A 21,644-nucleotide genomic window follows, 5' to 3' on the forward strand; every position below is an offset into this window, starting at 1 on the left:
GCAAAAGTCATATTCATTCCGAACTGTCGTTTGTAAAAAGACGAAGAATTTTGTTAACATGCTTAACTGTCATACAATTGTTAAAAAAAAGAAAGAGGTAACCTTTGTAAAAGGTCGCGATGTGTTAATTTGAACAATGACAGTGGCGTGATTTTAGTGATGTTGGCACACAGTCCTGAATGCTTTTGTACGATTAAAGATGCTAAATATTAATTAATAACTTAAATCAAACATGAATATAAAGAGGCACTACACGATGTTTTGTCGGACCCTTGTGGCGCTGATGGGTTTTCGCCGTTGAAAACTTGAGCGAGCACCACAAGTGAAAAATGTTTGAAGTGATGGAATTGGAAGTGTTAGCGGAAGAGGCAAACAAATATTACAGAGTTACAAAAAAGAAATCCCGATCATTTTTGCGGAAGCCAGAATGACTTGCATAAAAGCCATGTTTTCTATGATTAACTCGCCCCGAGTGCATGCCCATCCTGCGTAACATCCTTCAAGCGTAACAAGAAGTTAACCACAATAAAAGTAAGAAGCAAAGTGGAGTATCAAGACATGCTGAAGAAAAGGGGGGAGTCATTTGCAAACGTGGCGAGGATCCATATGCGTGCTCTATGAATATGTATGCGCTATGTATGCGGGGCGAGGATGGACATTAATATGTATTGTTTGGTAATGAGGCGAGTGGGCCACATCAGATGGGTCCTTCCTTAACTGCTCACATGTGGCTCATTAAGGAGCGCACCACGTAAAGCACCTGATACCCCGCCCTCGCGCCCAATCACAAGAAAAAAAAAATGACCACGACATCTTGACTGTCAACAAAGTGGACAATCTGAAAATCCTGTATTTTCATTTTGCGTGCACTAGGAAGTCGACTCAAATCATGTCTCCCCATTGAAATGAATGGAAATGCCGTTAATCTATTCCAATGCCCCTAAAAAATCAACAAAAAATATATTTTTTAATTTAATTCAGTATCTCAAATGTGCTGGCAAAAAGACGCCAAAAAGGGTTTGCTTATTATTCCTTCCCGCGGATGCAAATCACCTTTGGAGGAACACGTGGGACCTATGTGCATATAGACAGCTTTATGAGTCATTCATTCAAACACAGACAGCTTATTAACCAGTCTGTTGTTCTCAGCTGCCTCGCACCTGATACTACCACTGTCCTCTGAACACTGCGGACGCTGCGTGTACCCTCTCGGATACCTTAAAGATCACATTCACGCCTCTTTACGTCAGCCATCACTAATACAGAAATACAATTTGGAATTTTGACCCATGCCCACAAATGCGCAATAATCGAGCCACTTCGGTTTGAAGCGGCCATTTTAGGGTCATTTTCAAATTCAAATGACTTATACGAGACAGCTGGGCCACTTCCCTGTCGATTTAATGAGCAAAATAACATTTCATTGATTGTGATCACTCCCCATTCAGGCTCTGTTTGTACCTCATGAAAGCGCCACCTAAAGCCGGTCCTGTTAAACTGTCTGGTTGAGAGAGAGAGAGAGAGAGAGAGAGAGAGAGAGAGAGAGAGAGAGAGAGAGAGAGAGAAAGAGAGAGAGAGAAAGAGAGAGAGAGAGAGAGAGAGAGAGAGAGAGAGAGAGAGAGACAGACACACACACACACACACACACACACAATTCTGGGGGTTAATTGGGTCTCGGCACACACACACCCGCACACACACAAATCCTCTTAGTTACTGTAATGAAGGAAGTAGAAGTGGCAAAAGAAGGGAGCGAAAAATATGGATGGGAAAAAAAAAAGGCCGGGGAAGCAGATGCAGGTCAAGATAAAAGGACAAACACAGAGAGATTTTTTTTGGGGTGGGATGCTTCATAAGAAAGAAAAAAAAAATAGTCGATTATAACGTTTCATCATCGCCATGGAAACCAACAGCAGCCAGACAGGCCAGGATACGACCCACTTGTTATAAACCCTCCTTGTTAGTTAGTTAGTTAGGATGTTGATGTGTGTGCGTGTGTGTGTGTGTTGTGTGAGAGAGAGAGCACGAAAGAGCGCAACAGCGTGTTAATGAAAGCCTGCAGGGACCGCAAGCACTTTGTTCTATTTTGCTCCAGGCTGACTTCCCTCTGCCAGGTTTGGGATTAATTACGACACTTTCTACCAGCAATGAGTGCCGAGATGATATTTTTACCCTGGCGGTGAAGTGAGTAGACACGGAAAAGTCTGTCAAGTACACTACGAGGTCAGGTGAGGACTTGAACTGATGAGTATGATAAAAGTAAAACAAATGAAAACTACTCGCCCTGAAGAGACGAAATGGAGCGGGAACAGCAAGAATAATTAGTAATATTTTTGCGGAATTTTTCTTTCAAGTTAGCCATGCGGAAAAGTCTAAAAAAATAGAATAAAGTGGATTTTTTTTTCAAGAAAAAAAGTTATAATACTGAGGAAATAACATATTTTTCTTTATTTATTATTTTTTATTATATTGACGATTGGTAGAATAAGGTTTTCTGTTCAGGAGGACATGAAGTTCATGAGGGGTGCACGGAAGATGCTTCGGAAAGTGACTCATGCAGCCGCAGTGTGACGCAGTCGCACTCTATGTTCCGTCTTTGTCAATGTCACTTGGCTTCTGGTGGATTCTTAATCTCATATGCCCCATAATGGGCGGATTATTGCGCGCTCGGATATCTTGGTCAGCTCATCCCGGCCGACGCTTGGCGTCAAAGTTTGCGGCGCACGTGCACGGGGCGCCGCAGTGCTGATTCCAGCATGTCACCAGAGTTGCAGAGTGCTGCATTTATTCCATTGAGTTACGCTGCATCCACTGAAGTGGAGGACAATGAGATCATATCTTTTTTTTTTTTCTTTTTTTTTTCTCTCTTCCCATGACAAAGATGAATGTAGCGTGTGGAATGCATTAAAGTGTCTGCTGGATTTTTGCTCTAAAGTTAAAATTGCAGAATGGGAGATTTTACCACAAAGACAGATATATGTATATATATTTATTTATTTGTTTATCGGCTCCTTCCCCCCACCCCCACCCCCATGTGGCCTTCTTACTTCTCTATTTAAAATATATTTGCATCAGGGGAGCGAGGACAAAGGTTGTGTGAAAGACAATGGGGCCCATGCAAGGCCGCCATTCAAGGGGCTGAGAGGGTTGAAGGTCTCCGAAGGCTTCGCCTCGGCCGAGCGGATCAGCGAGACGGCGAAATGAGACACGAAAGTCTGCCGAAGTGTGCAGACATGCTTTAATGGTTTTAGGAATGAGAACTTTTGAAGAGGGTTTTTCTTTTTTTTTTTTTTTTTTTGCCTCATTCAAATTTGTCCCCAAAGCTCCGCGGTCAAGACAGCTTTAAGTCTGCGCAGTTAATTGAGGGAGGCGCGCCGACGAGGCGGGTTCCAACCAATCAAAAGTCATTTGGGCTTGAAAAGTCATGCCAACCTTTTGCCTGCCAAACTTATCTGGCGCGTTGTCTTTAGAGGACAAACAACAACATTGCATCTCGGTTCATTGATGCTGTCGTTAATAACGAGCTCTTGCAAACCAAAACAGCAGCACTTAACCAACTTCATAAAAGCATTACTGGTACAGTCCAGCAAATCGTTAAAATCGCCAAGTAATTGATAACCCCAAAAAAGGTTTATAAATGCCCATTGATGGCGTCAAATGACTACTTTTCTATTAAACAGAGCTTTGAGCTTACTAAATGAAGCTCCTCCCCTCATTTCAACGTAGTTCCTTGGCACTAGGATAGCGCCAAAGCAATCATTTTTTTTTGTAGACGTCAGGTTCTTTGTCCTGAGTTTATATCGTAAGTGTGATGATCTTAGTTCATTGACGCTTGTACTATACCGCTAACACTGTTAGCACGCCTCGCCCGTCTGCGGTTGAGTAAACGATGCTGTCGCCGTGTCAGAGCATGACTTCGAGACTTGTCAATTGGCGGTGGAGCTGATGCAAGCTGTTTAAAAAAATAAAAAAAAAAAAATCTGTGCTGATGCTTGATTATCAGCGCCCAGCCAGACGTCTGTTGTCCCCTCGACAATTGCCTCGACATCACCCGCGTGTGTGTGTGCGCGTGTGAGTTAATCATCCCGCCCTTATCAGCGACCGTCAGACCCGCAGAGACACCGATGTGCTCCCTGCTGATAGCTGCAGACACTGAGGTCGCCCGCCCCAACCCCCCACGTGCTACCCGGCCACCCCCTTTTGGCGAGCGGGGCGGGGGGCCTCTTGAATAAAGAAGTCATAGACCCGCGGCCGGAAAACTAAACGCCTATTATCGGGGCTACAATGAACACTCGAGTGAAGCAAACAGCTGATTATGTCTCGAGGTTAACCACTGACAAACTTGCCTTTCTGGTTGTGTAAATGCGTGTCGCTTACTCTTTGGATGTCACATAAACATACAAAATTACTTTATTAGTCAATCAGTACATTTTCAGACCTGTTAAAAATCACAGTAAAAAGAGTATTCATTTTATTTTTATCGCTACTGGCAGGTGAAAACCCTATTATGTCCAAATATGGTGTTTTATTTTTCCATTTATTTTTACAAAAAGACACTATTGACCTGTCCTTCCTTCTTTTCTTTTTTTTTTAAAAACATTATTAATCAATTTAAAGTGTAGAAAAAAAGCTAGAGAACGACTCAAGCCTTGAAAGTACGCGCATGCTGATTCATTTTCACCTAATAGTGTTTAATAAGCTTGTCGTTTTTTGGTTTTTTTTAATCCATCACTTCTGGCTCTCAGACCATTTGGGGGAAAAAAATCTAAATTCTGAATCTTCTGTTCATGTCAATGCTAGAAATAATCTTTTAAAAAATTGCATTTTTAGTCTTGGCGCGAATGATAAACCGAAAAACAGTGTGGGACCTTTTATTTTATTATTTATTTTTAAACGCTACATCATGTTACATCAAGTCACGTCTGATCGAAAAGTAGTCTTACCGCCGTTCAGTGAGACGAAGACTACAACAATTTCATAAAAAATACAAGACAACTTCATTTAAATATTTAAAAGAGGGCAAGCATGCGCTTATATATGTTATAAAAGTCGGGGTCTGGTTAAGGGGGGGGGGGTCGAGGGGTTGGGGGACTGAAATGGATCAAATCAATCATTAAAGTCTATTCAGTCCTGTCTCGATGGTGTCAATGAAAAAGCTGTTAACCTGCTGACACACACGCGCGCACGCACACATGCGCAGGAGCTGTAATGAACAGCCAAGGGAGTCCATTTTGCACTTCTGTTCCGTCTGATTGGTCGTCACCTTTTGACCAAGGGGGGGGCTTAATGGCCGAAACAGGAAGCGCATTTGGTTAAAATAGAAAATAATCCCCCAAAAAAAAGCTTCATTTTGATGGCCTCCGCTGTTTTTTTAGGGCTGTGTGGGAACACCCCAACGTGCACATGACAGCTCGTTACCAGACAGAGATTGGACGGCCGCCCCCCCCCCCCCCCCCCCCCAATCACTCTCAATCGGCCCGCGCAAACCCCCACTGACCACCGACGCCCCTCGGGCTCCCCCCCCCCCCCCTCCTTAGCAACAAGGTCAAACTGGAGGATGAGGATGGTGGGCATGTCTCTCGTGAGGAGACGCAGCAAAACGTTTCATGGACCAAAAACAGGAAGTCGGCCATTTTGGTTAAAAAAAAAAAAATGATGGCAAATGACTAAATGAGCCACATCAACAGAATTTATATTTATATTTTAAACTTTTTTTTGACAAGGGCATCAGAATACGGCGCCATATTTTCATGATCATTTCTAGGATTCGTGTATCGTCCTCGGATTAATTTCCCAGAGGATCCAAATAGCTGCACAACCTTGCCCCCGGTGATGTCAATCACCTCTTTCGCATCCAACTACTTTTATATTCAAATATTTTACCTGCATCCTTGTCTTGTTTTTCTATCTCCACCTCTGTCATCATCCTAATTTGCTTTCTTCACCGCCATCGTTTCATCTTCACTTTCATCCTTTGCGTCTTTACCTCCGTCCTACTTTTCTCTCCTCATCTTGTTTTTCCATCTGCGGCCTCCGTCCTATTTGGGCTGCCTACACTTACGTCTCATCTTCGGGATGCTTTTGCAATCCTTGCTGCGGGAACGACCCGCCTTCCGCCCGTTATAATAACATAACACCTTTTAATTAGTCTCTGTAACCCTTTATTGACTGCGAGGCGTCGGAAACCTCAAGCACGCGAGTGCCTTGGCATGATTGTCGGCTTTGTGAGGCGGAGGCGGTGGTTGAGAATGATGACGGTGATGGTGGTGGCAACCCAAAATACGTCACAGCCAAAGAGGAGCGCAATCAGGTCCAATCAAGATGTTATTGATTTGGGGAGGCTTGATTTGGCCGCCTCCAAGCCAACACCTGGCTCTTGGCTCCATGGGACGCTGCGGCAAAACACACTTATGTCCTTCTGCGTCTTATTTGCCGCGCGTATTCAATGATGTAACTCAAAACGGTGCATTATCAGCTCTGAAGGCGTGCAGGTGGGCTTTGTTTGTCATCCGATGGGGATTATGCACCAATCAGGTTTTTCTCCGAGCCATTTTGGTTGCAGGCGTTCATTAAATATTCACTAGTGCCTTGAGATGCAAGTTTGATTTGTTTCTTGACCACGCTAGTAACCCTCCAAAAAATGTTTATAGTTTCAACCCAAAATATGGCACCACTCCACCTGCCAACACAAAATTACACACGTGAAATTGAAAAAAAAAAAAAATCACATATTAATCCGAATCGCAATATTGAAGGGAAAAAACTAGCAATTGGATTTTTCAAAATAGTTGGCCACTGTCCTGCTACTGAAATGCACACGTTTGGATAACCGTTTGAGCCTGAAAATTAATAAATAAATTGATTAACATTGTATACATTTGTGATGAGGTCCCGTAAATATTTTCATTATCATGTTTTTATTCTTGTAAAATTGTGTTACAGTGACTCCTTCGCACAACTTGTACGTCTTTATGTTGTTAACTTTTATACTGATGCATATTGTCGTTAACACCGTTTTCCGGTGTTTACCGAGCCAAAAATAAAACCGACGATGTGACTACATGACCTGTATTAATTACATGTGATTGAAGTGTAGACTTTTATCTTCTTTTTTTTTTTAAATGATCTGAGACTAACTATGATATATATAAATCATTCCAGTGACGTGTTTTATTTTTCTTTCTTAAGTACAGTAATTATAACCGTGCATTAATACCAGCCTGAAAATACTTTGTCAATGACGCCTATCTATTGGAATGAATGCGTGACTTTCTGTTGAAAAATGGCGCTACCTTTTGTGTTTAAAGTGACAAAGGCCTGAGGATTCCCCAGATGTGTGTGTCCGTGTGTGTGTCTGTGGCCGTATGTTAATCAATGGCGTTAATGTAGCAATGAATTAGTAGTTTAGATGTCACGGGACGCTTAACACAGCTGATCCTTACCAGACATCGACTGAAACACACACACACACACACACACGCCCACGGGACCCCTGGGGACCGCAGGCAGACATTGTATAGTAGGCTAATTATCCCAAATTGCTAAAGTAGTGGAGTGTGTGTGTGTGCGCGCCCTCACAGCTGCTCCTGGTGTCAAGTCTTTGATAGATGAGAGATGGAGAGAGTGTTCATTTACTGCTCGGAGACACACACGCACACACCTGACTGCTCATTTATGGCTCAAACAGATTGGTCTTTTGTTGCCCAGTCACCGGTTCGTGCCGTCAACGCCGCACTCGAAAAGGCACCCCGTCTGCGGCCCTAAATCTCCTAAACGCTGCAAGGCGCCCTGCTTGGAAATCGTGCTTGTAATGAGGGAAATTAGAGCGGCCGTAAAGAGATGATTTGGGTGCGTGACTCGGCTGGCTGGATGGATGGAAGGATGCATGCGTGTTTTAAAACTGACAGTTGGATGATGGGCAAAAAGAGTGACGCGTAGAGAAATGGATGTGTGAATGAACAGATGATGAATGGATGAGATCTAAAATGTGAATGGATGGATGAGATGTGTTTGATGTCACTGATGTGACAGGGCCACAGGCGCAAATACGCACCTCGTCTCATTTAAATCACCTCCCGGCCACGCGCACACCTGCACCAGCTGTGTGTGCGTGCGACGCAGGAACGCCCGTGACCCCGGTCAGAGTTACCAACACGCTCGCACACACCACAGGAAGAGAGCAACAACGGAGCGGGTGGTCTGTGAAATGAGCTGAGGTGCAGAGGGGATATTAAAGTGCCACATGTGTTCTCTTTACTATTCTCTAATTAACCCCCAAGCTGTCTTGTACACCACCACAGGGGTTGCCGTTATTTAGGGGCATTTGGGGAGAGAAAAAAAACAAAAACAAAAAAAAACAATGCACTGTAATTAGTAGTAAAAAAAAAAACAGTTTGCATTCAAAAAGGCCTTATTCTTTTAGTTTTTATTTATTTAATAATACTTTAACATCTAAATTGCATTTTGTAGCATTTCATTCAAAAGGAAACAATGGAAAAAAAAATTGTCAGGAATGTTAACTTTTAACAAAAGTCATAAGATTTAAAATATAACATTATCTTCCCAGAGTTTAGTAGCATAAAAACTAATGATATATTTATGTACTATTTCTTAATTTGCGATACTTTATTTCAACTTTGCTAACGCTAAATACTTCCAAATTATTATGAATGAAATACTTTACTACAAAAGAATTTTGAAAAAAAATTGTTAAACTTTTATGACCATCATACAGGAGTCAAAAATTAATATTTTTTTTAAATTAAAAATATTTAGTAAGCTTCAAACTTCCAAGGATATAATAGCATAATATACAAAATGTCAAGTGAATAAAAAAAAATAATAATAAAATATGATTTACTAACAAATTTTATGAATATAATATAAACTGAGTTATAATAATAAAAAAAAAAATCTATTTCTTGGATTTCAATCTGATATTATGACACTGCAAGAAAGGCTGAAGTCTTAAAAAAAACAACAAAAAAAACTCTTGCTTGTGTCTCTTTGTCCTGCCTACCCACACACACACACACACACACACCCCCACACACACGCACGCACACGATGGACACTTAACATGGCCTGATGAGAGCGAGAGAGGAGTGTAATTTGTGTCGTGTGATAGTTGCGGCGAGGCTGCAAACAAAAGGCCACACATCCACGCGCACGCACACGCTCACCAGCATGCTCTTTGTCTTGCTTCCACCGTCTTAGCGCTCACATGTAATTAGCCTCACTCTCTCTGTCCGCTGCAGATACTGATAGCACACAGGAGGGGGCCGGGGTGTGTGTGCGTGTGTGTGAGTAGGTAAAAAGGAACGAAGGGGTCCGAGTGTCTCGCGGGACAGGTTATGACAAATAAGATTAATGTGCCCCCTATTTCCAGACTGGTGCACTGGCCTATCAAATACACACACGCGCACGCGCACACACACGCACCCAAGAGAGTGACATCATAAAAAAAGCACATGCACGCCTCCCTCATCGGGGTTTCTCTCAGGAGATTCTCCATATGGGGAATAGTCGAGCGTGTGTGTGTGTGTCTTCTCCTTTGTTGTCTGTGTATGTTAATAAGTAGACATCACTTTTTACTTTGAATCCTAAATATCTTTTGACAACCTCCTCCATGTTTACAGTAAATGCACGCTTGGACCCGCCTCCACTTTGATTGAGTCCACATCATCCAATCGGAGTGTAGAATCCATTTTTTTTGTGCCCACCCCTTGTTCAACTTTGACCTTTATCTCACTTGAGTCGTCCATGTTGAGAGCTTATTAAAAGGAAGATCATCCCTAAAAATAGTTTTCTGTGCTCCTGTTTTGGTTAGCAATCGTGGTCCAAAAGGCTCATCGCCGATTAATGGCATCTACGGACTGATGAAATAACACTTAATACCCTTTTTTTTTTCTGGTCTTAAAAGGAAGGCGTCTATTTGAAGGTGTTTAAATCTATATCTTCGTGTAACAACTTGACTTGGACTAACACCGTGTTTAACCTCATTTGCAGCCTTTTGAACGCTCCATTCACGTTCCAAATCCGAAGTAATGCGACTGACAGCAAGTCTGAGGCGAAATGAAAAAGGCTCAGAGTGCTTGAGTGTGTGTGAGAGTGGGTGCGTGTGTAAGCTCGCAGTTCAAAAGTTCATGTTTGTGTGCGTTTGCGTGCCAATCTGCAGCTTGTTTTTGTTTTTTTTGGGAGAGGGGGGGGGGCGGCGTTCGTCAGCCCCAGAGGTATCATCTTGTGCTCCCACTGAGCTCCTCTCCGCCACGCTCTCAGCATCCAACTGGCACAATGAGTGTGTGTGTTTGTGCACCCGGGAGAAACAAACACACATGCGCACACACACATGCCTTTGGGCCACAGAGGAAGTAGGAAAAAAAAAAAAGAAGTTAATGCGTAGTTTTGAAAGCCAACTGTGGGCGATAAACATGAAAACTGTTTTGTGGTTGACATGAAAAAAAAAAAAATAAATAAACCTTTGTGACTTTATTTTGGAAATGTATTATGTAATATGTGCTGATTGGGTCATAATTGAAAAAAAATGTGTAAATATAATAAAATAGCACAGTGGGTGGAAATTAATTAGAAAATATTTTTTTTTAATTTTACTCACCATTATTTTCAATATATTTGCTGACTGAATCATAAAAATTCAAAAACACAATTTTATGAGGATTGAGCATTCCATTCAAACATAAATTAAATCAGTTTTTATTTTGCAAAATGATGACATCGGGCTAAAATAGTATATCATGTTTCATAATGTTATGATTACATCGTTTGCAGAACACCAAAAAGTGATTTTCACAAAATGGACTAATTGGATTCAAAAGGACATCATCCCGCATTGATTTGTCCTTTGAAATATTTCGGGGTCAAAAGAAAACTTTTAACAAGCTGCATACTGGAGAATATAGCAAATGATTTTGAGGTGAAGATGCTGGAAGAGAAAAAAAAACAAGAGAGCGAGAAGACGTTCCTCCTTTCCGTCTGGGGCTGAAACTAATTGGTCCAGGATTAGAAAATATTACAAGCGCACCATTTCGACAAAGCCTTCCACAGGTCTGGTTGCCATGGCGATAATGCTGCGCAACAGTGCAAAAAGAAAGACGGTAAAACAATCAAAAATAACTCCACTTGCTATATTGATGAGTTTGACACCAAAACTTAAAAAATAAAAACAAAATAAAATATTTAAGATGTTTCATCCTCGACGAAAGCATGCTTGGATGAGTTCGGTGTGGAAGAACTTGAGGTATGACGCCGGTGGAATTATCTCCATCTTGTAGGAAGTCTTCCCAGAACCTTGTTGCTAACCAAAACAGCAGCACCGACTAAAACAATCAAGCAATCAAAATCTTCCGTTGAGCAAACAAACAGTAATATGCAAAAAATACATTTAAAAAAAAAAAGTTCTTTCCTTTCCACTCTCTGGAATTGTAAACAGCCGCCGTGAAATTTTTATTTTGTCCATAAAAAGTCAGCGTGCATGCGTGCGATTCACACGACGTTCACACTCAACCGCATCATTAATATCCTGACATTCAGCTTTAATGATCTTTGATTAAAAATTTTTGTCATGACGACGATGACGGCGACGGTGTTCCACAGAGAACAAGGAAGAGATTAATTACACACGCGCGCAGATTTCCAACAATACACAACTCATCAGGCCAGATGTTAGCGTTTAAATTTCTGTGTAAAATCAAGTACGAGAAACATGTTTTAATTATCTGGCCACCTGGTCTGTCTTGTTGCACACGCACACGCACACACGCACACACACTTGTGGTGCATGTTTTCATCACAACAGGATGTTGCATTCATTACTTTACTTGATTAATTAAGCCGAAAAAGATCTGATTAAAGGTTTGATTTACATGCCGGGGACCAAACGTGGAGGTAATAATGTTAATTTTATAAGGTCACGTTCTATTCGCTGCTATCTGCTGTGCTGCAGCCCGAATGAAAGCGAGCGTGCGTTTTATCTTGGGGGAGACAATATGAAGTCAATCAGCAGTAGTGAAAATGTTGCCTTTAAGAAGATACTCATGCTCAGTTTGGATTTACACTTTGTTTCCTTTTTTTTTAATTTTTTTTTTTTTTTTTTACACTTTTCGTGACTTCAGTTCTGTGAGCAACTACGACTGCAATTTTTTTTTTTATGGCTTTAGTGCTTTTTTTATACAGATAGCAAAAAAAAAAAAAGGAACTGTGAGGACGACAACCATAGAACAGGAAATAGAACTTTCTGCGCCACACAGTCTCGAGCCTTACGCTCACAATCCTTTCCTTTACATCTCCATCTTTGATTTTTCGGCCTTCTCGTCCTGTCCGCGTCACCTCTGTCAGCTTTCCTCTCATTTCCCAGTCCACTGAGTTAAATATAGGGCGGGGAGCAGGTGGGGGGTGAACAAAGCAACCAGACCATGACATGGTTATTATTTTAAAGTGAAGTGCTGTTTTTTTTTTTTTTCCATTTTTAATTCCCTCTCATCCCCCCTTCCATATATTCCCACTCTTAACACTCCCCCCTCTCCCTCTCTCAGCGTTTGCAAGCTTGAGGAATTTTAACGCCCAGAGATTTAACGCTGGGAATTAGTAAATCATTAACATTTGACCAAAGTGTGTGCGCGTGTGTGTATGTGTGCATGACTGATTTTTTTTCAAGGATTCCGGGAGCCTGCTTAGAATAATCCTGTTCATTTTGCCTTGTGGTTCCTGTGGAAATGATCATCGCAAACTAATGTTTTTTTTTTTTTTTTAAACAATTTAGGAACTGTTGTGTGAGGCCGGAGATCAACTGGAGGTCATCATGCAGTTCAAAGGGCACGGTAGATCACAGGCAGTCTTTAAAACATAAAAAAAAAAAAAAAAAAGTTGTACCAATCGCAAAAACAGATACCACAAAACCAATCGTCTAAGCAAGTTACTTTACATGCCAAGTGTGCCATCATATCTTCTTTTCCGGGCTAAGCCTCCTTCCTATCGTCTCCATCATCTCCACCGAGGCTCCCTGCGCCTCTTTCAATCCCCAAAACAGTGGTTATCATGTCCCAAAAAGCCTTAGTCACACAGCTCTCCCTTTCTGGCCGCCGCTCATATTCATTCTTTTTTGTCTATTCCACAGATCATTAAGTGTTAGTAGTGCTGGGAGTTGAGGTTTGGAGTTAATTAGATTTTAGGCGAGGCTTCCATGTTTGCACGCCATTGATTCCTTTTTAACTTCAAGAGTGACAAGCCCACAAAATACAGCAACAAGCAAATAAATCCGCGCTAGAATGACACCGTGGCGCGTGACCTCTATTTCCACACCCCAACCTCTCTTTACTTTTTTTTTTTTTTTTTAAATTGAGTGTAAAAGACTTTCCTGGTGAGAAACAATTTGAAAAAAAAAAAATAAGGTGAGGTTGAAGACATCACAATTAGATCTCTTGAACGTCTTACTTAACTCTCAAGCAAACCCCCGCCTACACTTCAATTCCTTTCGTATCTTCTCTCCATAGGAAGCACCAGTGGGAAATTGTCTTGGGAGATTACCAGCCGTGCTCGTGTGCGTGCGTGTGTGTGTGTCTTGGATAGAGAAAGTGTATTCATGTAACCTGCAGTTCACATGCAACATGCATGAGTTTTTTGTGTGTGTTTTGTCTGCGTGTGTGCGTCGTCCAAGGAACACATAAGTGGATTAGCCGTCATGCTTTTATTCCTGTAATGGAAACATCAGGCGGAGAAAGAAAAGTAGGGCTGAGGCTAGGCGGAGAGTGAGAAGAGGGCAAGGGGAGTATAGTTGAATAAGAGTAGCGTTCAAGACCCTCAAGGTTTTTTTTTTTTCTTCTATAGCAAATGCTTTGCGGTGGAAAATTCAATCACCACCGGCAATTGTTTTAGACACAAGCTACCGAAAATATGGAATACTGCGGTTTTAAGCTCAGGTGGTGTACAGACCGGTTCTATCCCAGGTGACGGAAACTTTTAGTCGACTTCATAGTCACTATTTAGAAATAATGATGCTTGTCAAAGACATTCTTTTTAAAGCAGCATCCTCCAACGGCTCAAATTGACATGTTGACTTTGACCCTTCATTCTTTGTCTTTGCTCTTTACACAAAACAGCATTATGCCAAAATGGGTGTTTGAGAGAGGCTACAGAAGGCTGTTTCACACAAGGATGCTGCCAACGTGGCATCAGTGATGCATGTGCGTGTGTGTGTCAGGGGAGACTTGATGAATGTGTGTGTTGAGAACATCCACAGGTTTGTATGATAACGAGCTAACCGGGAGTGACACATGACAATGGGGCAGTGAAAACAGGTCACTGGACACTTTGAGGATTAGCAGCGTTGGGGGGCTATGATTGTGTGTGTTTGTGTGATTGTGTGTGTTTGTGTGTGTGCGTGCGTGCGCGCGAAGGAACCCAGGCAGATGTCCAGGGTCCCATGCCAAAAGCAAACTTGTGTGTGCACACACATGCATGTCTGTGTCTATCCAATCATCTCAATATATTGTGTAGACTTGATGGTTTTGATTCCATCGGTGTGAATATTCCACAATTAAGTTCAATTTATGTCAACTGTATTTTTAAATATACAGACGACAGTACCGGTATCTGTTTTACTTATGACCACCAAGTAGAGTAACTGCGCCACCTAGTGGTCGTGGTGTTGCGCGTGTCCCACGTTGGCGTCATATTTGCGTCAACCTTTGGAGTATGTATCAAGTCTGTCTTTTGGTTGGATATTACTGTTGGAAACATATTTAAAATGGAAAAACGTACGTGTGTGTGTGTGTGTGTGTGTGTGTGTATGTGTTTTTTGAGGTGGTAATTATTTTAAATTAGTAAGTCTTTAATATACAGAGAGAATATACAAACGCCACATAGGAAGCAGTTATTTTCGATAATTTTATAATCGTGTGAGTTTATTAAATTCCAATTAATTTCATTTCATATATATATACAATTGTTTTGTATTGTTTTATATTGCATTGCTACCATCTGGTCAGGTGCTAAATAAATGACCACAAGACGGCGCCAGTTACATCGCGGCGAAAGAAGCCACGAAGAAGAAAAACCAACGAAGAAGAGCAAATGTTAAACATTCGATTCGAACTGTCAGCGTGCTATATTGTAGGAGGTATGCAAGTTTTAACTCCTCTAAAATGTTAGAACGCAATATATTGAATATCTCTCTTTATATTCCTCTTTTGTACTTGCAATATCCGGTCCTCAAAATGCAATGGCGTTTAAATTTAACTTTTGTGTCATTGCGGCACAACTAGGTGATAAACTTTAATGATTTTATCCAATTTATCTTTTTGTTTTGCATGAAATCATATCTAATCTTGCCTTTAAATATGAAGTACTATACTGAATTATGTCAGTATTTTTGCATGCCAAATGAAATATCATGATAGTGACTTAGAGGAGACACATTGAGTTTTTGTTTCACAATTTAAAACAATTCCTAGATGTTTAATATTTAAAATTTCCATCCACATATCTAGAGACAAGCATTCACATACAATGCTATATATTTTTTAATTCAACAATTAATTGTAATGCCACTGTGCCTATAAATACTGAGAGGCTCTTTCACATCAGATCTAATTCTACATTTTTATGATTTATTTTCCTGTAATTCTCGATAGTAAGTGTGATTATGCTATTTTCAGGTCCCATGATGCTTGAAAGGATATCACGTGGATGAAAAATGGCTCCTGGGTTGAAAGCATTTATTGGCCTCCATAGGTTATTCACTCTTCAACAACCTTTTAAATGCATCACAGTACAGTCTGCGAAAATTTGCCCTCTCTGGAGGTTTTACAGTGTGACACTGAATGAGAAGGATCCCAAAACATTGGCGAATCCTGAGAACAAATGCCTGCTGGAGAACTTGAATCTGTTGGGGGTGGACGTGAAAATGGCCCGTCAACGTCAGCCCGGTGTTTTCCGTAAGATCTTTACTAACGAGCAGGGCTTGGCTCGGTTCCTGCAGGACAAAGGTGCCAGCCGCCAGACTGTGGCCAGCATCATTTCACGTTACCCGCGTTCCATCACCCGCTCCCTGGAGCATCTGGAGCGGCGCTGGCAGCTGTGGCGGAACATCTTCCAGACCGACGAAAAGATTGTGGGCATCCTGTACCGCTCGCCCGAGTCGTTCTTCCGCTCCAGCGACAACGACAACTTGGAGAAGAACATTGCCTACTTGTCTTCGCTCGGGCTCAGCAACAAGGACCTCCATCGGCTGCTCGCCACTGCACCGCGCACCTTTGCAAACAGCGTGGACCTCAACCGGCTGATGGTGGAGTTCCTGGAAGACGTCTGCGTCGAGCTTGGCGGAGCTAACCCCGAGGAATTTGCCAAAGCGATCATATCCAGAAACCTTTACGTTCTCATCCGGAGCACAAAGAGAGTCAAGGCCAACATTGATAACTTGCAAGTGGCTCTGAAATTGAGCAATGCTGAACTGCTGGCCCTGCTTCAAGGGCCGGGTGCGAAAATCCTGGACCTCTCCAATGAATACCTGAAAAATAACATGGCCAACCTTCAGAGGAAGCTGCTTGCGCTGGGCTCTTGCGAAGAGGACCTCAAAAAGCTTATCATTGGCTCGCCGATGGTTTTGTACATAGGGGCAGTAACGCTGAGCACTAAACTAGACTGTCTCCTAAAAGGAGGAATCACCATGAAGCAGATAATGGAAAAGCCCAAGGTGTTGGACTACAGCACAGAGAATGTTGGAGCGAAACTAGAGGAGCTTCACAGGATCAGCTACGACTTCAAGGCGAACGGCATTGGCATCCTGGACTTGAGTCAGAAGCGATTTTCAGCCAAGATAGAGAAGCTAGTCACTTCCACTAACGAGTGAATATAGCTTACTGTATTCATTTAATGTTGTCGTCCATTGGAAGTGACTTCTAGCTCATGTATTTTGCTTCTAGTGTCATACAGTAATCCCCCTGCTCTTTGCGGGAAAGGAACTTTGCCCTGTTGGGAAAAACACAAAATAGATGATGCTCACCCAAGAAGCTTTGTAATTTCAGAAAGATTCCACAGAAAAATAAATGACTGGTTCTTGAATTGTGACCTGTAATTATGCAGAGCAGTGTATTATTAATAAGAAGCACATTTATCATCAAATGAGACTAAGAAAACATCAAGATTGTTTGCAATAAATGTTTTTAAGTCCCCAAAAGTGATGCAGTTTGGTTCTTACATTTTTGTGGTGTTGACAATTGAATTTAATTCACATTATAGTGTTTTATTTCTCACTGGTAGTTTGAATGTGTTTAACTGAGGTGAACCTGCATTTTTTTATAAATATGTTGGGCCGGGGGGGGGGGTTAATATGAACAAATCATTTGAGCAAACATTTTTGCGGTAAACATTAAACAGTACTGTGTTCAAGACCTGATTTCTAGAATAAAAAAGTTGCTTTCTACTTATGGAACATTTGTGTCAACCCGGAACTATGATGATGAGACACTGTCTCATTTGACGGTTACACGAAACGGAACCATTTTTCTTCCTATGTTCCGGACCCTTTTAAGTGATGCACTTTTGCTTCCTCACGCCTTTCTAATACTGGTCGCTTAACTTGCTTGTTAATGATACGTGACAGTAAATAAAACAATTTTCGTCCACTTTGCGCACTCACTGGCGTTAATAAATAGCTTATGCTCGTTGTCGATCATTTCAATTGCGATAAAAACTTCGTGCTACCCGCTAGCTAAGCAGACGTCAGGCTGTCAACATCACCAAAATATCATAGTAAGTAAGCGCCGCAGCAGTTCTTCACAAATCAGCGTTACTTTGGGTAGTTTTACCTTCCAAGCATAAACAAAATATTGTTCTTGTTTTTTTTTAATTTTATGCATACTTAGAAACGATAGTCATGCATGTCCTATTCTAACAGAAACCAGTACATGTGATGGAAAAACCTGTGGAGGAAACAACAGTTGCAAAGGGTACAGAGGCTGCAGTGAAAGGTGAAGCAGCGCTCAAACCAGAGTGAGTCATTAAATTATTAACAACTACAAAACTGGATGAGTTTTGATAATCATATACAATGTACTTCCCTGCAAAACCTGGTCGAATATAAAAGTAATAAAATTAAAGAAAGGTTTGCTGCCATCTTGTGGCATCTAAAGACAATCGTAAACCTTTTTAGTTAATGTTCACAATTTGCGTGTGTAAGCAAACACACCCCCATTTCCATTGGTTGCTTTTACAGATTTATCACCAGCAAAGAAAGATTCCATGAGTTCCTTGACTCCAAATGGCAAAGCTCAAAGGGATGTGGGACCAAGTTGTCTGAGGAACCTTCCGAGCAGCCCGAAACAAAAAGAGTGAAATTGGACGCAGAGGAGATCAGCAAAAGTGCCAAGCCGGGTGGGAAACGACTGAGGGGACAGAACAAGTCAAGGCCGCACAAGAAACCAACGTCGTACGATGAAAAGAGGTTGTGTTCCTCTGTTATTCAGGTAAGAATTTTAAACAAGAAATGTCGTAATTAGGTTTGCAGGTGACCTGAAGCCTTTCCCGAGTTCCACTTTTGCGATTAAATGTTCTCAACGACCATCCCTCCTACCTCGCCAGGGCAACGTGGAATGTCCCTACGGCGACAAGTGCCACTTCTACCACGACGTCGCCACCTACTTAGCCAACAAGCCCGCCGACATCGGCGAACGCTGCCACGTCTACGACACCTTCGGGAAGTGCATGTATGGCCTCGCCTGTCGCTTCGCCAAGGCGCATACCACAGCGGAGCTGAAGAGCGCCGAGAACGCGGACGTCGTTAAAAGCTTCGAGGGCCGCACGCCGGTGAGGAACAGCTTGAGTAAAGAGCTGCAGAATCGACTGAGGAAGCATTCAGTTGAATTCACAAAGTCGGCGGAGTACCTCAAGACGCTGAACAACAACAACAAGGATACAAAAGAACAGCCAGCCGATGGTAGGGTGTCATTTTAGTTTGCAAAATAATACATGTGGTCTCATTAAAAAAAAAAGAAAGTGGACTGACCCCCAAATAAACTAAATAAAATAAACCAATGACTCCTCCCTCCTCAAGCTTTAGGCCAATCAAAAGTTAGCTCGGAGAATACATCCACCGTGAGAACAGTCGGTGCGTTGACTGACGTGGATGTCGTCAAGTTGCGAACATGTGAGAAAAAGCAGGTATCTTCCACTCTGCCATATGATTTTTTTTTTATTGACTCAAAACAAAGAAAGCTGGTTGAATGTTTTGTCCTTGAAGGTGGACTTCCGAGACAAACTCTACCTCGCCCCGTTGACGACCGTAAGTGCCACTCGAGTGAAAGTTTCACGCGCGCATCATTGACGCCGTTAGTCATTGTCGACCTCCTCTTATTTCCTCAGTGCGGCAACCTGCCGTTCCGCCGTGTGTGTAAGCGTCTGGGAGCGGACATCACCTGCGGCGAGATGGCCATGTGCACCAACCTGCTCCAGGGGCAGCAGTCCGAGTGGGCCTTGCTCAAGAGGCACGAGAGCGAGGACCTCTTTGGAGTCCAGGTGCGATTACAACACAACTTTTATGAGCCTCAAATTGACATCTTTGGCCATTTAAAATGTCATGTCACTGAGTAAACAAACATTTAACCACTGAAAGTGGAAAGCCAAACCACAAAGCGAGGAGGAATATATGCCGGGTGATTTTAAAAATAACTTCTTTAGGTGGAGGGCTGCTTCCCCGACACCATGACGAGATGCGCCGAGCTCATCAACAACAACACGGAGGTGGACTTTGTGGACATTAACTCGGGGTGCCCCATTGACCTCGTTTATAAGAAGGTAGTTAGTTTTTTTTTTTTTTTTTTTTTTTTTGACGTGGTAGCCCTAAAACATGCAAGCCTGAAAGACTTTGCTTTTTGGTTCTCAGGGCGGCGGCTGCGGCTTGATGACGCGCACACGCAAGTTTGAGCAGATAGTGCGGGGAATGAACTACGTGAGTGTGCACGTTTAAGAGGATTTTGTGTAATTTTGGAGAACATAAATGTTTCTTTTCTTCCCTCGCTCATTTTATAGGTGCTGCACGTCCCTTTAACTGTGAAGATCCGCACCGGCGTTCAGGAGAAGAACAACATTGCGCATAAACTCATCCCAGAGATGAAAAATTGGGGTGTCTCGATGATCACGGTAATTAAATTTCTCCAGGATATCCTGCATATTAAAGTTATGTTTTTAAATGAGTAATGTTTTCTTTGTGTGGTTTTTCTTCCTCGTGTTGTCATTTAGCTGCATGGCCGCTCCAGAGAGCAGCGCTACACCAAACTCGCCGATTGGGACTATATCACCACCTGCTCCAAGCTGGCCAGCCCCGTCCCACTTTTTGGTAGAAATCGATGCATCGTTGTGCAACAATTGTTGAATTTTTAACAATGCAGATCAATGTATCGTCTTAGGTAATGGCGATATTCTGTCCTATGAGGATGCCATGAGAGCCAAAGAGACGGGCGTTTCTGGAATTATGATTGCAAGGTTGGTGTCTTCTTTTATTAGTGCCATACTCCCCCATCAAACAATGTACTCAACTGCAGAGCGTACCTGGCTGTGATGTGTGGAGGTGTTTTTATTTATTTCTTTTTTGTGAGTTATGCTTTATTTGTATTGGAACTTCAACTGAATCTGCAGAAATATCAAAATATAATAATCAGTATCTATAATGGAGAATATGAATACAAGTTATTTGATCAAAAACAAATATAAATAATAAAATGTAATTTTGGTTATTTACCAGGGGTGCTTTGGTGAAGCCGTGGCTTTTCACGGAAATCAAGGAAAGGCGTCACTGGGACATCTCGTCGGCCGAGCGTCTGGACATCCTCCGGGACTTCAGCAACTACGGCCTGGAGCACTGGGGCTCGGACACGCGCGGCGTGGAGAAGACGCGCACCTTCCTGCTCGAGTGGCTCTCCTTCATGTGCAGGTGCGACGATGGCCGCATGAGCACTGTTTTACGTGCTGACTTTTTAAAAGCGGCAAAATGTATTTCAGGTATATTCCAGTGGGGCTGCTGGAGCGAGTGCCGGTGAAGATCAACGAGAGGCCGCCGTACTATATGGGGAGGAACTACCTGGAGTCCCTGATGGCCAGTCAAAACGTCGGAGACTGGATCAGGATCAGGTGAGCGGCAAATCTTTTCCTTCGGAGATACTGTAAATTGTCTGCTTTTCATGATGATCATCTTTCAAACATTTTGTTTAATTTTCAGCGAAATGCTGCTCGGACCAGTGCCTGCTAATTTCAACTTTCTGCCCAAACACAAAGCCAATTCATACAAGTGATTTATATTCCCTCCCCCCCTCCCACCTGAGAAGCCTATCCAGGATTTAATTTTTTGGGCTGTGACTAAAGAAATCAAGTGTGTGGTGTCTTGAATGATGAGAAAAATTATGTTAATTTGAGTTTTGGTACACTCGTACTGTGCAATAAAGCCACACTTAAAATGCTTCTGTTGCTAATCAAAACAGCAGTGCATAAATAGTCTCTCGAATGAATTAAAACGTGGAGTCTAACCGCACATTGTAAACAAGTTTCCTGTGTCGCTTACGTTCATACAAAGGTGGGCATTAAATATCAATATTTCAGCATATTTTATTAGATTTGATTGACATTAAACACCTGCTTCT

The 21,644-nt window shown here is 42.2% G+C and overlaps 3 protein-coding genes across 5 annotated transcripts in view; all 3 read left to right on the top strand.

The window, feature by feature from the left end:
- LOC148321410 (TBC1 domain family member 20) overlaps positions 1 to 15,817 on the top strand; it is a 46,969-nt gene extending 31,152 nt beyond the window's left edge. The window contains exon 10 of one of the 3 annotated variants that reach the window (XM_088319023.1): positions 9,639 to 9,713. In XM_088319023.1, coding sequence (XP_088175149.1) covers positions 9,639 to 9,670 — 32 coding nt within the window. In that variant the 3' untranslated portion in view covers positions 9,671 to 9,713. Of the gene's footprint in view, positions 1 to 9,638; positions 9,714 to 15,002; positions 15,052 to 15,671 lie in introns of those variants that run through there. The other 2 variants (XM_088319022.1, XM_088319025.1) reach the window with 2 other exon arrangements.
- mterf1 (mitochondrial transcription termination factor 1) lies at positions 15,710 to 17,195 on the top strand. Its single transcript, XM_088319026.1, has one exon. It carries the CDS (start codon positions 15,710 to 15,712, stop codon positions 16,862 to 16,864), a length of 1,155 nt encoding a protein of 384 aa, XP_088175152.1. The 3' UTR covers positions 16,865 to 17,195.
- A 328-nt stretch (positions 17,196 to 17,523) lies between these two features.
- Positions 17,524 to 21,583, top strand: dus3l (dihydrouridine synthase 3-like (S. cerevisiae)). The gene is made up of 15 exons (XM_088318835.1): positions 17,524 to 17,766; positions 17,912 to 18,006; positions 18,230 to 18,479; positions 18,595 to 18,949; positions 19,067 to 19,173; positions 19,253 to 19,294; positions 19,375 to 19,527; positions 19,690 to 19,806; positions 19,895 to 19,960; positions 20,041 to 20,151; positions 20,251 to 20,347; positions 20,418 to 20,493; positions 20,753 to 20,941; positions 21,010 to 21,138; positions 21,227 to 21,583. The coding sequence occupies exons 2-15, from the start codon at positions 17,927 to 17,929 to the stop codon at positions 21,297 to 21,299; spliced, it is 1,845 nt and encodes a 614-aa protein (XP_088174961.1). The 5' UTR covers positions 17,524 to 17,766; positions 17,912 to 17,926; the 3' UTR covers positions 21,300 to 21,583.
- The last annotated feature ends 61 nt before the right edge of the window (positions 21,584 to 21,644 follow it).

This window comes from Idiotropiscis lumnitzeri, chromosome 16 (assembly GCF_059441095.1).
Source record: "Idiotropiscis lumnitzeri isolate Australia: NSW breed Sydney's pygmy pipehorse chromosome 16, RoL_Ilum_1.0, whole genome shotgun sequence".
In the NCBI taxonomy this organism is placed as follows: domain Eukaryota; kingdom Metazoa; phylum Chordata; class Actinopteri; order Syngnathiformes; family Syngnathidae; genus Idiotropiscis; species Idiotropiscis lumnitzeri.